Source organism: Lagopus muta, chromosome 5, assembly GCF_023343835.1.
Source record: "Lagopus muta isolate bLagMut1 chromosome 5, bLagMut1 primary, whole genome shotgun sequence".
NCBI lineage: Eukaryota > Metazoa > Chordata > Aves > Galliformes > Phasianidae > Lagopus > Lagopus muta.
Genome location: NC_064437.1, coordinates 46,076,508 through 46,091,031, shown reverse-complemented (window position 1 = coordinate 46,091,031; position 14,524 = coordinate 46,076,508). Strand labels below are relative to the sequence as shown.

At 37.9% G+C, this 14,524-nt stretch overlaps 1 protein-coding gene across 4 annotated transcripts in view; it reads left to right on the top strand.

Annotated features, from left to right (window-relative positions):
* Positions 1 to 14,524, top strand: part of ZSWIM8 (zinc finger SWIM-type containing 8) — a 65,051-nt gene that overhangs the window by 18,804 nt on the left and 31,723 nt on the right. For 2 of the 4 annotated variants that reach the window (XM_048945534.1, XM_048945533.1), the window contains exons 2-5: positions 4,594 to 4,747; positions 5,763 to 5,857; positions 11,462 to 11,634; positions 13,342 to 13,449. In XM_048945534.1, the coding sequence (XP_048801491.1) occupies positions 4,594 to 4,747; positions 5,763 to 5,857; positions 11,462 to 11,634; positions 13,342 to 13,449 (530 nt within the window). Of the gene's footprint in view, positions 1 to 4,593; positions 4,748 to 5,561; positions 5,678 to 5,762; positions 5,858 to 11,461; positions 11,635 to 13,341; positions 13,450 to 14,524 lie in introns of those variants that run through there. The other 2 variants (XM_048945537.1, XM_048945535.1) reach the window with 2 other exon arrangements.

Genomic DNA, 14,524 nt, shown 5'->3' with positions numbered 1-14,524 from the left:
GACATTTTTTCAGACATTTGCAGTGTGTATTGTCCTCAAAGGTGAATTTCTTTTATTTTTAAAAACATGTATCCTGCTTTTAACATCACATTGATTATGCAACAAAATGGAAGAAGAATAGGGAAAGAGATGTAAGTAATGGCCTAAACATCTTGGAGTATAATTTATATTCAAAATGGAGACTAAATTTTTAATTAAAAATGTCATGATTAATTTTGCAATATTCACCTTGGGTGACTGTGCAGTCAAAATTCTCTCCTTAAGTATAACAGAATTCAAGGCAAAGGTAAAGTTTTCTAATGTTTGTTGCATAGTTGGAGACTGAAAGGAACACGCTGCACCGACACATACTTCTTCAAGGCATCAACATTGAGATTAAATTTTTGGAAAGTTAAATAAAGGGAGATTAAAACAGAACCAACAGCAGAAATGTGCAGAAGACAACAAGAAGATCACCATTTTTAAGAGGTTTGATTTAAGTATGTTATAACTCACTGCATGGCTCTCCCATATTTGAGAACTCACAGTGCTTTTTGGTTTCAAGGGGCATTAGGGAGAAAATATGTCACTGCCTTAAGTTTGGGGCCCTTACTGATATATTTCTGTTTGATTTATTTTAGTTAAATGCTAAAATGACATTCCACACTGACAGATTTATCTTTCTACATGGGAAACCCTGCCAAAAGAAATGTAGTATATACCATTTTTTAAATGAGATTTGTAAAACAGGTTTTATAACACCCCTGCATACATCTTCACTGATCAAGACGACGTGCTACGTATTTCTTGTTAGTTGTACTGATCTCATTTTCTCTTCTAATAGCAGAAGTGTTTCGCTTCATTTTCCCCATCTCCTTGGTCTGTCTGCTGTATTACTTTTGTTCCACCCTGATGCATTTTGGACTGAGGCCAGTGGTAGAGGTGAGGGGAAATGTGAGATGTGGACTAGAGATAACTATAAAATCAAAGCTGGAGACACATCTCTCAAAAGATAGTGCAGTCTAAGATGTCTTACTGTATGGTTTATTTGTTCTGCTAGAAAGCATCACCCTATTTTCCTTAAGATATACGGGTATGTATGAAAGACAGTGAGTCTTATCTTTGCACTGTCTTATCTCATACTGTGAGATTTGTTCCCTTCAATTTGTATTTGTTCATATCTATTGAACATATAGTTTGTTCTTAGGGACATGTGTCAACTGAAACTAACCCAGTAGGAATAATGTCATTAGATAACAAATTTATTCAGTGTTTGGTCCAGCTGGATTTGTTTCAGTTCCATTTAATAACTCCTGGCCCCTATTTTGCTGTTTATTCAAGTAGAGCCTTCTCTCTCTTTTTGTCTATCATGAAAACTCTGTTATTGCACTGAAGAATTTATTGGAACATCATCTGTTTTTATGAACAATTGTTGGCTGCAACTTGCTACAGCCTACCCTGTGCTAGGAAAGATTAAGAAATGTAGCACACCCATGTCAATAAGCCCTGATGGCATGGAATTTGCTTCCATTGGTGAAGGCATGTTTCTGTGTGCATGACTTGCCTTAGCTATTTGGAGCTGGGTTGGGTTTTTTGTTGTTGCTGTTGTTCCTGCAGGCATAACTGTGTCTGTGCTAAAGTTATAGCTATTGTAAAACTACAATAAAATCAATTCACAGGAAACAGTAACAAAAAGGGTAGGATGGTCCTCATGTAAAAGTTAGTGTGTTCCACATAGCAGTAGATAGATGGGACACAATTTATTCCAAATGGTTGAGAAGTTCTTGGTCCTGCCTGCTAGTAGGGTGTACAGATCACATTATCTCTCAGATTCCCTTCTAGACCTGGGATTTGGGTTTCATGTAGGTCAGAAATGTTGAGGTTGCTTATGCTTTGCCTGTAATTTTATTCTTGGAAGACATGAGGAGTTTCCTTTGCTCTCTTTGGATCGTCTTGTCTGCTGCTCAAGAGGAAGCACAGTTTAAAATTTTCTCCCTCAGATAAATGTATCTTGCAGATTCATTGATATTCTATTACATCTCTGATTTTATTGCTATATTTTTTTATTATTATTTTTTTTTGCAGTCTTCCTTGCTGTCTTTATCTTTGCATTGAGTGGGATATACAATGCCTTTTCCTTTTCTTTATTTGCACTTTTCCTTTTTGTTTTCTTCTCAAAGTGTGTTTTGTAGTATTTAGGCGTACCTTTCATGTGTTTCACTGATAATACCTTTTGATGTAAGCAGGTATAAATCCCCCAGTAGTGGATTTGTGTATTTAGAGATGAACTTTTGGAGAGGATCTCTTTGTTTAGTATTCAAAGAAAAATATTGTCTAATTTAAGCACTTATCTCAGGGTGTCCAACTGAATGTACAGAAGACCTAATGGGGAAGTCCCTGTGTTCTGAATCCCATGCAGGTTAAGTGTCTCTATCACTGTGGCTGTACATGGCACACCACCCTTGAAACTTAAGGCAGTTTAAATTCTTAATTTTAGTGCTTACATTACGTAGCAGCTTGGCTACTGCAAATTCACTCGTCCTTTAAGTATCATCCAAATAATTCTACTTCTCAGTTATCTTCTACCATTTCTTTTCCATGGCTCTTTTTCCATCTAGAAAATTAAACATTTTAGAGAAATCCATCGTTTTATAGATAAGATTATTGCTTTTTAGATTATTTTTTCCACTTCAGATGTTATTGCTTTCACTTTATTCTGAGAATATCAAAACTATGTGCTGAGTGCGTGCTGAAGACAGCTGTTCCAGTTAATTGGCTGCTGGCTCCTGCAGGCTGCTATTAACGCAGTACAGCTGATGAAACTGAGTTCAATACGAAGTCAGTCAGTTACCTTAGTTCACTGCAAATCTGGTAAAATCTCAGAATGAGCGCACTGGAGCCTTCCTAACAGAACGAATCCAAAAGGCTTCTCAGGTAGGACTGACTTAGATATCCTTCTGGTGGATTTGTTTGTCCCAGGCTCATTGTCATCCCGCAGTGGTTTTTGCAGCCATGTTATGGCCATGTGGCTGAGCTGACACGACAGTGCTCACGTGACTCGTTTTCTAACAAAACTGCAGTTTCTTCTCATTGTATGAAGTCTTGGTAGATTATGTGGAAGAGTTAATCCAAGGGTCCCTTTTGTCAAGGGGCTCCTGGGAACTTATTTCCTTCAAAGGATCCACGCTAATATGTTGTGTAATCATAGGAGTTGGGCAGGGGTCTGTGGGGAGAAGTGGTGGCCAGCAGTAGGGTCCTGCTCGTGTCATGAGGGCTGTTTTCCCAACTTGCTCCTGGCTGGGGTCTGAAAAGCTCTCTGGGGTTCTCATTGAGTACTACTGCCCTATTACTGGCAGAAGTCAGATCATCCTGAAAATTGTCAGATCAGGGCTTTACAGTTGTTTGATTCATCAGAAAGCATGTATGTTTCTTATGTTTAGTAGTACTGACTCCTTCCCACTTGGAAGATGGATTTTTTTATTTTCAGGACAGGTAATTTCAGCAATGCTTGTCAAAGGGTTTTTCTTGAGCTAGTTTGCTTAGGCATGAAGGAGAACAGCTGTGCTATGTAATGAAGTAGGTGGAGGGTAATTGCAGTGATCTGCTCTGCTAGCACTGTTGAGTCCTGGTAACTGACTGTAGGAGTCCTAGTCCATAACTGTAACTGTAAAGAAAAATATATGTAATAATAAGACATACTAATGGAATAATGGATTGCTTTTGCCTTTGCTGCTTTTCTGTCAACCCAGTGTGGCTTTGCTATTTCTGTCTGACCTTCATACCCCACACCACATAGTTGTGAAAAGAAATACCATCCACTTGCAGTCTCTTCGAAAGATGCACAGGTGTTTCATACTAAAACTCATACTAAAGTCTTTTTCAGATATTGTACCTTCAAGGGTAGAGATTGCTTAGGTATTATCTGTCTTTTTATTTTTTTTTAATGTGTAATGAAAGATTTGGATAAAATGCCTCTACAAAAACTGCAGTAAAAAAACTCCAAGAAATACTTCTCCTTTCATTTCTCAGAGCAATTTTGAGTACTGGTGTACCTCGGTTTGCACTTTCTATGGTATCTACTACTGTAGTAACAGCAGTGACATTTAAGATGACTGCTGCACTAATTAACAATAGTGATTTTCTTTAGTTAGCTGTACTGGCTGTCAGAAGGGGAAATAAGATGACTTTCCCCTAAAATCTTGCGTATCTGCTGGCAGTAAAGAAAGGGATAACTCACTTAACCATCACTGTATATTTTACAATCTGTGCTCTCACATTTGTGTATGGGAATATAGCACAGTAAAAGATAGGCTCCATCTATAATGTAGAATAAAAATCACTGGTGATGGAGAAATAATCCTGTGATAATAAAAGACTGCTAATCTGTGAGAAGGGGATGCTGCCTAATGAATCTCTGGGGCTGAAAACAAACGTAAGGTTGGCAAGTAGTCAGTTTTTTAGAAAATTTCTGTGCTGCCTTTCACTGTACTATCAGAATAGGTCTTTGAATTTGGTGAGTTAGGCGGGGAAGTGCTCTCTGCTCTAGTGCCTTTTGCCTCTCCTCAGTTTCAGTTCCCTCAGTGGCTAATTGCATTTTGTTTCTTGTCTTGCCAGATGGGCTGGTGATCCCATTGGTGGAACTGTCTGCAAAACAGGTTGCATTTCACATTCCATTTGAGGTCGTGGAAAAAGTTTATCCTCCAGTTCCTGAGCAACTACAGCTTCGGATTGCCTTCTGGAGTTTCCCTGAAAATGAGGAAGATATTAGGTAATGCTTACTATTTCTGCTCACTGATGCTTAAGGGAAAGCTCTGTTCACTAGAGAACAGTCACTGTCCATGTAATGTCCTGTATATTGGCTGCTCCTGCTGTTGGTATGTGGACTTTGTAATATACGAGTGGGTTACTGTAGGAGATGTGCAACAATATGGATTCTTATTGTGGGTTCAGCTGCCCTGCTTGCATCCCAGGAAGAACATATAGATGTGTAGGTTCTGTGTGTAACTGAAACAGGATAAATGCTTGCCTTAGTTTGCTTGACTATGCAACCTATTTTGGACTTTTATCTTTACATAAGTCTTATGTGGTATTCTGTCCAGTTTGAATCTGTTGCTTCAATCAGAACTTAGCTGAGCTCAGAAATTATTGGGGAGGGCTCTCTCAGAATACTTTGCAAGTTTTTAATTGGTGTAAGTAGGAGAATCAGAATTTGCTGAGTACATCAGTAATCAGAGTAGATACAGCCAGGGAAATAACTGTATTTCTTATGTTTCCCAATGGGGAAATTGATTGAGTGCATAATCAGAAACTCAGTGCTGTTAAATCTTTTACAAATGTGTTTTGTCTGAAGCTTTTTTTTTCTGTAGGTTGTCTACCAATGCAACCATGCATCTGGAATTTTGTAGGATAGCAGATGCATTTGTATTTTAGAGGTATTTTAGAAAGAATCATCCTGACAATTCTTAAATGCTTTCATCTAACGTTTTAGTTTCGGGTTGGGGAGTTAGTGCCAGAAGTGCTGATACAGTTATAAAGATCACCTGTGATAGAACAGAGCACTTCAGCTGTTGGTCATACATGCTCGTTAGTCTGATGAGCACAGGCGTAAAAAATCTCACATGACCATGTGGGCAACTCGTCCAGAAGTACAAGGAGGTCTTACTGTGACATGCTGACTTTGGAATGTAAGTGGTTTTAGGTTGTAAATGATTTTGTATTTCAGATAATAATGTGAAGTTTCTCAGAAACTACTAATCTTGCTTTGTCATGTTTTTCACTTCCAGACTGTACTCATGTTTGGCTAATGGCAGTGCAGACGAGTTCCAGAGAGGGGAGCAGCTGTTCCGAGTGAGGGCAGTCAAAGACCCTCTCCAGATAGGTAAGAACTCTGCAGCTCCATGTCTCTAGATTTCATTTAGCTTCCCAAAAGTATGTCTCAAAACTAGTTTTTCTGTATCTTAGACTAAACTCCATGCTATGCGTGTTTTGTGTAACGTCTTAAGCTGAATGTTGTGTTTATTTCAGCCTTTGTCAACTCAGCTGTGAAATTGAGTGAAAAGCCAGATTAGTTCTGCAAATTGGACCCTTACTCAGTTTCAACATTTTGGGGAAAACTTTATAGAATGCCTTTTCTCCATAATGCTTAAACTCCTCATTAATAAGAAGAAATTGGCTTTCTATCAGTCTGGTCCTTAATTAATTAATACCTTGCCTGAAGTGTTTTTGTGGCAGAGGTGAAGTTTACAGGCTTAAATGTTATTCTCATAGCAAAATAGTTGTATTCATAATACAGATACTTTGGTAGTATTAAGGCAGAAGGGAATTCCTGTTGCTAGACAGTGAGTTTTATCCTCACTCCTTCTCGCTTACCTTGCTATTTTAACATTTTATGGTTGTGAAAATTAATCATAAACAAGAAACTGGACTCTGGATTTGTCATGAAATTGTTTTAAGTGAGGAAAAATATTGAGTTATCTTTTCCAGTGACAGCTGTTAGATAGGAAGGAATTATGTGAAATAAAGACACTGGTGTGTGTCAAGGTGGATCACATCAATTCAATGCAGACATTATTTTTTTCTGAAAGTATAAACTTCAGAATTAGTTTATTGTTCAGCACGTGGGAACTATGATGGTATAAATGGATGTATAACATTAAGGAAGGAAGTCTCTATATTTCTGTGAGATGAGGGATGGGGAGTTCTATGAGCCTGTTCAGTCTCTGATACTGGCAGTGCCTAAGTGTTGGTGATCAACTGAATGAATACATTCAGTAAAGAATAGAAAAGGAACTCATGCTGTGAATGTTGAGGGAGAAGGAGACAGTCATGCAAATTGCAAGACATTTATAAACTATTTTCTGAATATGAGGTAAAAGGTGCAGAATGGTTTTATCTAGACTGTTATCTACTGTAATAATGATAGTTATTATTGGAATTATTCCAATAGGAATTATTGGAAAAAGAAGTGCTTCCTCATAGATAAGGTATATTGAGTTGTTAGTGAGACCAGACAATAATTTAGGATCATGAACAAAATCAAGTTAGAACTGAATTTTGAGTGCATACGTAGTCTGCTAATGTCAGGATTGTGATGCTGTAAAAGAGCTCTAAGGTTGAAATTCAGGCAGGGAAGCATTTGAGAGAGAAAAAAATGAGTTAAAATGAAACTTGCTGAAATTCAGTAGTTCCTGCAACTTTACCAATGGAAAAGAATATAAAAATTTAATACTCTGTGGTTGCACTGTTGTCAAAACTTGTTTCAGTAATAAATTAAAAAGACAAGGATGTGTGGAAGAATGTAAATTAACAAAGTCTGCGGGTGTTAGTTCAAAACCTATGCTTAGAGAGGGGAGGAAAGGAAGAGGAGGTGGTGTACAACAGCACCAGGGAGAAACTTCTCCAGTACACGTACAGCAACTGGGCTTCTTGACAAAGGATTTCGTGTTTGGAAGGGAAGGAAGGAACTTTGTTTAAACAGTAATGTTGTTTCCTCCTTAGCAGAGAAACATTATCTAGTAGAAGGATTTTTTTTTTCCCATGAATAGAAGCCCAGAAGAAGGACGGTGGGTGGATGTTCAGTTCATTGCTGTTAATGATTTTAAAGTGCGTGGCTGCAGTTTCAAGTTTCATGTACTGACTAACGTGAAAATAAATAAGAAATGAAGCAACTTTTTGAGAGCGTGTTTAATTTTGAGGAAGAGTAAGCAGTGTAGTGTGATATTGTGACAGGACTAAGGTTGAACAGTGCTTTTGTGCTCTTCTGTCCCATTTCCTTTGCAGGGGCTGTCTGTTATAAGGCTTATATTTTTCCTTTTCCAACGTAAATGAGTAATCATGGTCATCTTGTCCACATGCAAATCCATAGCCATAATTTCTGAACAATAGCACTTCTTCATTACATTCCACAAACTTGCTTCTTTAGAGTGTTGTACTGTATATACACAAATAATGGGCTTTTGTAGGTCTTCTCTCACACATTCTTTTTGTAGCAGTCATCTACCTGCCTCCTTACACTGAAGAAGTTATTGATGTTCACAAGTAGGTGTGTTTTAGATAACTTCAGGGATTTACTTTCTATTTCATTCTTGTTAATGAGGAATACAGCAGCAGATTCAATCTTGATTTTTACATCTCAAGCAGAGTCATCAAGTCTCTGCTTTTTAGTGTTTCCTCTAACTTGGTTTAAAAAGAAAAAAAAATATCCATAATTGCCTTGCCTTAGGTTCTATCTAAAGGTCTTTGTTCAGGTATTGTTTTTCAATTTCTGTTAGTCCTAAGAAACCTGGAGGAAAAGTTCTTAAATTCCATGCAGAATAATAGAGCTTGTTTGCTACCATTGCTATAGAGGCATCAGAACTATCAAATATCAGCAAAGAAATCCTGGAAACTGTAATACAAGCAGTATTCTTAAGAGGGTGGTGTTAATTCATAGATGGCTTAAACTGCTTAATTCCAATTGCTTACTGAGTGGCTTGGGGTGTTTCAAATTTGTGTGTTTCCACCTGAAATCATGAGGACTAATAGAACCCAGAAAAACAACTTCAAATTTCTCAATAAAAGATTTTCATTTTTAAAATAAATATAAGTGCAAGAGACATTGACATAGCCATCGTAGTTATCCTAAAATTCTGAAAACTGGGTTATATCCAGTGGGAAGCACACATTTATTTTGGATGTTTTTCCTAAAAGATTAAGGCTTAGGGGTAGAGTAGTGAGAATGATGGGTTGTGGACCAAAAAACAAAGCATCTCTGTTTTGCAGGACCCAATCCATGCAGCAGTTGATTACTGCCTGATTTTCTGTTTGATAAAACCACATGTATTAATTGAGTATCACACTGGACAACGTAGTGCTACCACTGCATGATGTAGGTTGCTCCTGTTAGTGTTAGTGCACCAAACATCCTCTGAAGCATTATTACTGGCTGCTTGATAAATTTGTTCTGTGTGTAAGAAGTAAATCTGGTGCTTGTGAGAAGATCACTCACTCTGTAGAAAGCCTGAATATTTTCACAGAAGCACTAAACTTAGTCTGCACAGAGCATTTAAGAAAAATGGTGGCATGTGGAGTGAGGCTCCTGACAGAGCAATTCTTCTGGCCTGCAGCCCATTCTTGAGGCCTCGTGGGAGTGGAGCTTGCCAAGAATAGAATACATCTTAGTTTTTTTGTTAGGCTGCAACAGTGGCAAAATTAATACTGCTGGTGCATGTAAGTGGGGTTTTAGTAATGTACTGCTTTCTGAGGGGTAGATAGGCTGTTATCAGGTAGTGGGAGCAGGGGGCGGATGTAAGGGAAGAATGCTCCTGGTGATCCCCGTGAAGTAACTGAATCACTTAGATGTGCAGTAGGCAAGGCTTTTGTCCTCACGTTCAAGCAAGTAGGTTAGGGCTGTGGTCAGCCATTGAAAAAATAGTTGCAGCCACGCTGTAAATGAGTGCTCTTTGATCGTTTCATTTATCTGTAGCATAGGGATAGGAAGTCCAGAATGGTCCCCCTCACTGTCTCTGCAGGTTCAGACTTTGATTAGCTGTGCAGTGAGAACTGAATTGTGGTATTTGTGGTAGTCATTAATAGATGCCAGGTATTTTCCCTTCTGTGGTTTCCTGCACCATTCTACATGTGGTTGTTCAGCACAGCAAGGTTGGCAGGGCAAAAGAATCAAGGCAGGTCTGCTTGAACTAGCAGTTTCAGGGGCAGAAGTTCATCCAGCTACAAATTATACTGAAGCTGTGATGTCATGCTGAAGCCCTTAAGATTTTTTTTTTCTCCCTTTGTAGCAGTTCTTCCCTTTGCATTCGATCAGTTAGCTGTCTTCATATACAAATAAAATGTTCATGGTAGGAACTTGAAAAGAGTGCATGGCTGTGACCTGTTCTTCTCTAACACCTTTAGAATACTTGTTTTTCTCAGTGCTGTAAAATTGCCACACTTGCAGTTTGTGAAGTGCTGAATTTATTTTTGTGAAAATTGGGGCATTTTGGCATTAGTCCGAGGTGCTTCCAGTGTACTAGAAGGACTAGCTGAACTGTTTTGGTTGTGTTAGCCAAGTGTGGAATATAAATTAGAACTGTAGGTAGTAATAAGCTGCACAGCAATTTTGTGGTGAATGCCTTCTTTTGTTTTGATTCTGTTCCAATTGCTAAAATGGCCAAAGAACTTGGGGGGCATTATGTGCACTAATCAAAATAATCACCCGCATCAGGAAGAGGATTTGAATTCTGGTGAAGAGGAAAAATAGAAAGGTTAAGTAAGGTAAGTTTCCTTACTTCCCCACTGGTGTGGGATTGTAGTTTGAGGAAGAAATACTGCGCATTGTTTTAGATGGAATTTAGTAGGTCATGTGCACTCCAAACACCATCTTTATAATAACCTCACAAGATCATAATGAAAGCTCGATAGTGTGAATTTGTAATGTGTTTGCCTGTGCTGATGAGGGGGAAATTTTTAGTCGTCTATCACAAGCCGTATTTTTTCACTTAAGGTAGGTTGTTGGACTGAGTTTTGGTTATGATGTTGATACCTTTTTTGCTTCTTTAAGACTGAATTTGAGACTGGCAAAAAGGTTCTGAGGCCGATACTCGTTGCTGTAGAAAATGATTTACTGGTGATAGGAACCTTAAAGACAAACAGAAGATTCATGTTCCTGATGGCCTTTTCCTGCTTGTAATATGTGTGCCATTGGACAGCCCTTGGCTGTAGAGGAAGACTCATTGCATGTACAACTGGGATGCATGGTATATGAGATTACATAAAGTCAAGACTTGTTGAAATGTTTTGTTATTTTGCCTGAAGTTAGATTTATAATCCATGTATTTGTTCACTGAATAGCGGGGCTGGATTATTTAAGTGTTGTTTTTGAATTTTTTCTTTTTTGTCTATTCTAGTTTAAACAAGTAGGATTTTTTTGTTGTTGTTGTTTTCTCAGTACGTGGTTTACAAAAATAGGATTTTTGCAACAGTGTAAGTAGGTATGTGATTTAAGAGAAATCGGTAGCTTTTGAAGACACAAGTTAATAGTAAGTATTGAGGCACAAGTGCTGCCTTCTTTAGTGCCCTACAAAATTGTGAAAATTGACAGAGTTGGAAGTAATTCCCAAGAAGTCACCTAACCTGTTCTGCACTGTTGCTGGGCTTAATTGAGGTCATACTTGAAGTATGTATAGCCTAACTTTGATCCTGTGATCAAAAAGTCACGCTTTTCAGCAGTCCTGCTTTTCTTTGTAAAATGTGAATTAATATATTAAAATCTGTTTGGTTTCTTTTAACCTTTTACAATGTCTTATGTCTCTCTGCTAATACTCTACCGTAATTGATTGGGAAGAAAGAAGTGCTAGAGACTCTAAACTGATGCCCATCCCAGTATAGGTGTTGTTGCTAGACATATTATTTTGCTGTTTAAATGGCGCACAGTTTAATTTTCATGCTATCTGAATCTGTCTCCCAGGCATCACAATAGTAACTTTGGACTTTTGAATTTTAACAGGTTTCCATCTGAGTGCCACTGTGGTACCCCCGCAGATGATGTCACCCAAAGGTGCATACAATGTGGCAGTGATGTTTGACCGATGCAGGATCACATCGTGCAGCTGTACCTGTGGTGCTGGGGCCAAATGGTGCGCTCACGTCGTGGCGCTCTGTCTCTTCCGGATACACAATGTAGGCCTTTAAGTATACTTCTGCTCTCCCCCAGCATCCTCTTCTCTGAGTCTCTTGTCATTACAATTTTATGCAACATGAGCACTCTTTAGGGAAATTGTTCTTGGCACTCCTTTTGGTTACAGATTGTGCAAATGTGCACTCATAGTTGCAGTCTGCAGTGTGAGTTGACTGAAACTGTAAGCTGCAGAATGTCCTTTGATAATGTGCAAATTGTTCAGAGTAGATACAGTTGTTTTTTGGGCCCTTCCTGTTTCTCACTTAAATGCTAACGTTATTCATTCTGTCTCAGTTCTGCAAGGAGTGCAAGATCATCAATAGTTAGTCTTTTATTAAAAGACCTGGTTGTAGGATCACTGAGGGTGCAGAAGGCAAGTAATTTTGATCTCTACTGGCCTTTATGTACATCCATTCATTTTAACTCATACTGAGACAGACAAATGTCATTTTTGACCTGTAGATTTCAAACATTCAATATCTTTATAATTTTACTTGACTGCTAGCATTCTGCATGGCCGTGTATAAAGGAGAAAGTAGGTATTTCCTGTTCCAAAGATTTCAGGTGAAAACAGGTACAACCAACACGCAATATACAAGCTGGGGGTTCAGACCTATATAGCTGTTTATTTTTTCAGTTTTTATGAAGCAATGAGAAATTTATTTTAAGGGAGGATGAAGTGTGGATGATTGAAATAAACTGAAGGTTTTCTACTGTTTCAGAATATTTTATAGCTAACGTGGTTATGATCAACTCCAGTTTCTTTAAATGAGTGCTCATAACCTGATGAAGCTTAATAACATTTCACAATGAGCAATCGTAATAGGCTTAAATTCATCCTTAGGTGTAATCATTGGAATATCAATTCACTTTCTGTACTTAAGGCAGGAAAGTTGTCAAAAAAAAAAAAAAAAAGAGTTCTGTTTCAAAATAGCTTCATTTTTAAAAGTGGATATTGAAACTCAAAATTTTCAGTAATAGCATTTACTCTCAAAATTTCAACTCTGTAAGATAAAAATGACCACTTTCTGCCTAGTCCTTTCTTCTACCTGAAAGGTAACGGCGAAAGCATTTTCATATTTGTGTATATTAGCTGCTTTGTAGCAAATTACAAGCCAAGGGATATTGTTGCTGATAAATTGATATCAGAAGCATCCTTATTATCAAAGTGCATTTTCCTGCTTCCAGGTTAAATTTTGGTTGTGTTCCATTTGGTACTTCTTATTCCATGTAGTGAACAAAGTTAAGAAACTGATATTTATTTTATAATTTGTTGTTTGAAGATATAGGAAGAGGCTGATTTTAAGGGAAAAAAAAATCTGTAGTGAGATAAATGAGGCAGTTGTGAGTCTGTGAAATGGCCCCCCACAGTGCTTTGTTGGTTGCTTTGCCAGAGGCTTGAAGAATTATGTCCCATTTTAGAGGACTGTTTGCAAAATCCCTGCCAGTATTTGTGCAATTGCTAGAAACAACAGATCTTATGCACAGCTGCTAAGGCAGTTTCTTTGACGAGAAACTCTTAAAAACAGTTTTGCTAAAACTAGACAGCTTATTTGCATCTTATCAGCAGTGCTCTGCTTAATGACGTGAAGAGACCAAGCATGATATGCATCAGCATAGCCACTGTTCATGACACTTTGTCCACTTAGTGGGCACTTCATTATGCCTGATCTGTAGATGGCAATTTATATATCCTCTTCTTTATCCAGGCATCTGCGGTATGCTTACGAGCACCTGTTTCTGAGTCCTTGTCTCGGCTACAAAGAGACCAATTGCAAAAATTTGCTCAGTACCTAATCAGTGAACTTCCACAACAGGTAAATGGGGACAATCAATAGGACTGACTTGTTGTTAAATTCACTTGCTGATATTTGGGATGAATTTATGTGATGTCTTTTGTTACAAGATGGCTGGTTTTTCTATGTGATTGTAAGTTGCTGGGAAGGCTTTTAGTTCTTGCTCTTTTCAAGCTTGTTATTCTATTATTTGACAATCGTCTGCTGCTGAGTGAAAGATTAGAAGTGTCTTTAAAAGAAGAAAGAGAAGTGTATTAGCTTGAGGAAGTAAAGTTCAAACACAGTAAAATAACTACAGGGTGGTGAAAAAGTTTGGTGAGAATAAGTCATTTCTTTTTTTGGTGTATTTTGTTGTTGTTGATTAAATGGATCAGACTACTTAGGGGGGATGTGTTTTATATGCTCCAGGTAGCTACTTTCTATTGCACCCAAGAGGTGACCTTTTAACTTCCCCCAGTGCAGTCTCTTGGTGATCTTGCAAGAATCATTTGGGTTGTGGAAAGTAACAGACGTTACGCATTGTTAGTTAAAGGCAAAATCTGCTCCTTTATTCTTTAAATAATAGAGTAGTGCAAGATCAGGTCATTTCTGTAATCTATCTAAAATGCTTACACTTATTGCGCCAATGTACCTAAGTGACTGTGAAATGTTTGCATGAAAATTAAAAATATAAGGGCTTGGCAACATTTAATGCCTGTTCAACTGAAGGAGGTTGAGAGATGCTGCCCTGCATGAGTTTGTCTCATTTCAATATTGTGTGCATTATGTCTAAGACTTACGTTACTGTCAGCATGTGCTGATGTATTATGATAGCATGCTTGGGACACTAAGATATTCTATTGATACAACACCCTCTAAATTTTCATCAGAAATACTAATCTTCTTAGGAAACAAAGAAATAATATAAAATGAAAATGGTGATTTAAAAAAAAACCTCAACAACTAAACTAAACCACTTTTTTTGATGCTGAACATCAATACTGTATGATTCTTGCTGTGTTAAATGAAAGACAGTTTCTCTTCCCTGCTTAGGGTCTCAAAGCTTTATGTGACTAGTCTGATGTTAAATAAAGAAGAGCCCTAAAAAGTTGATAGT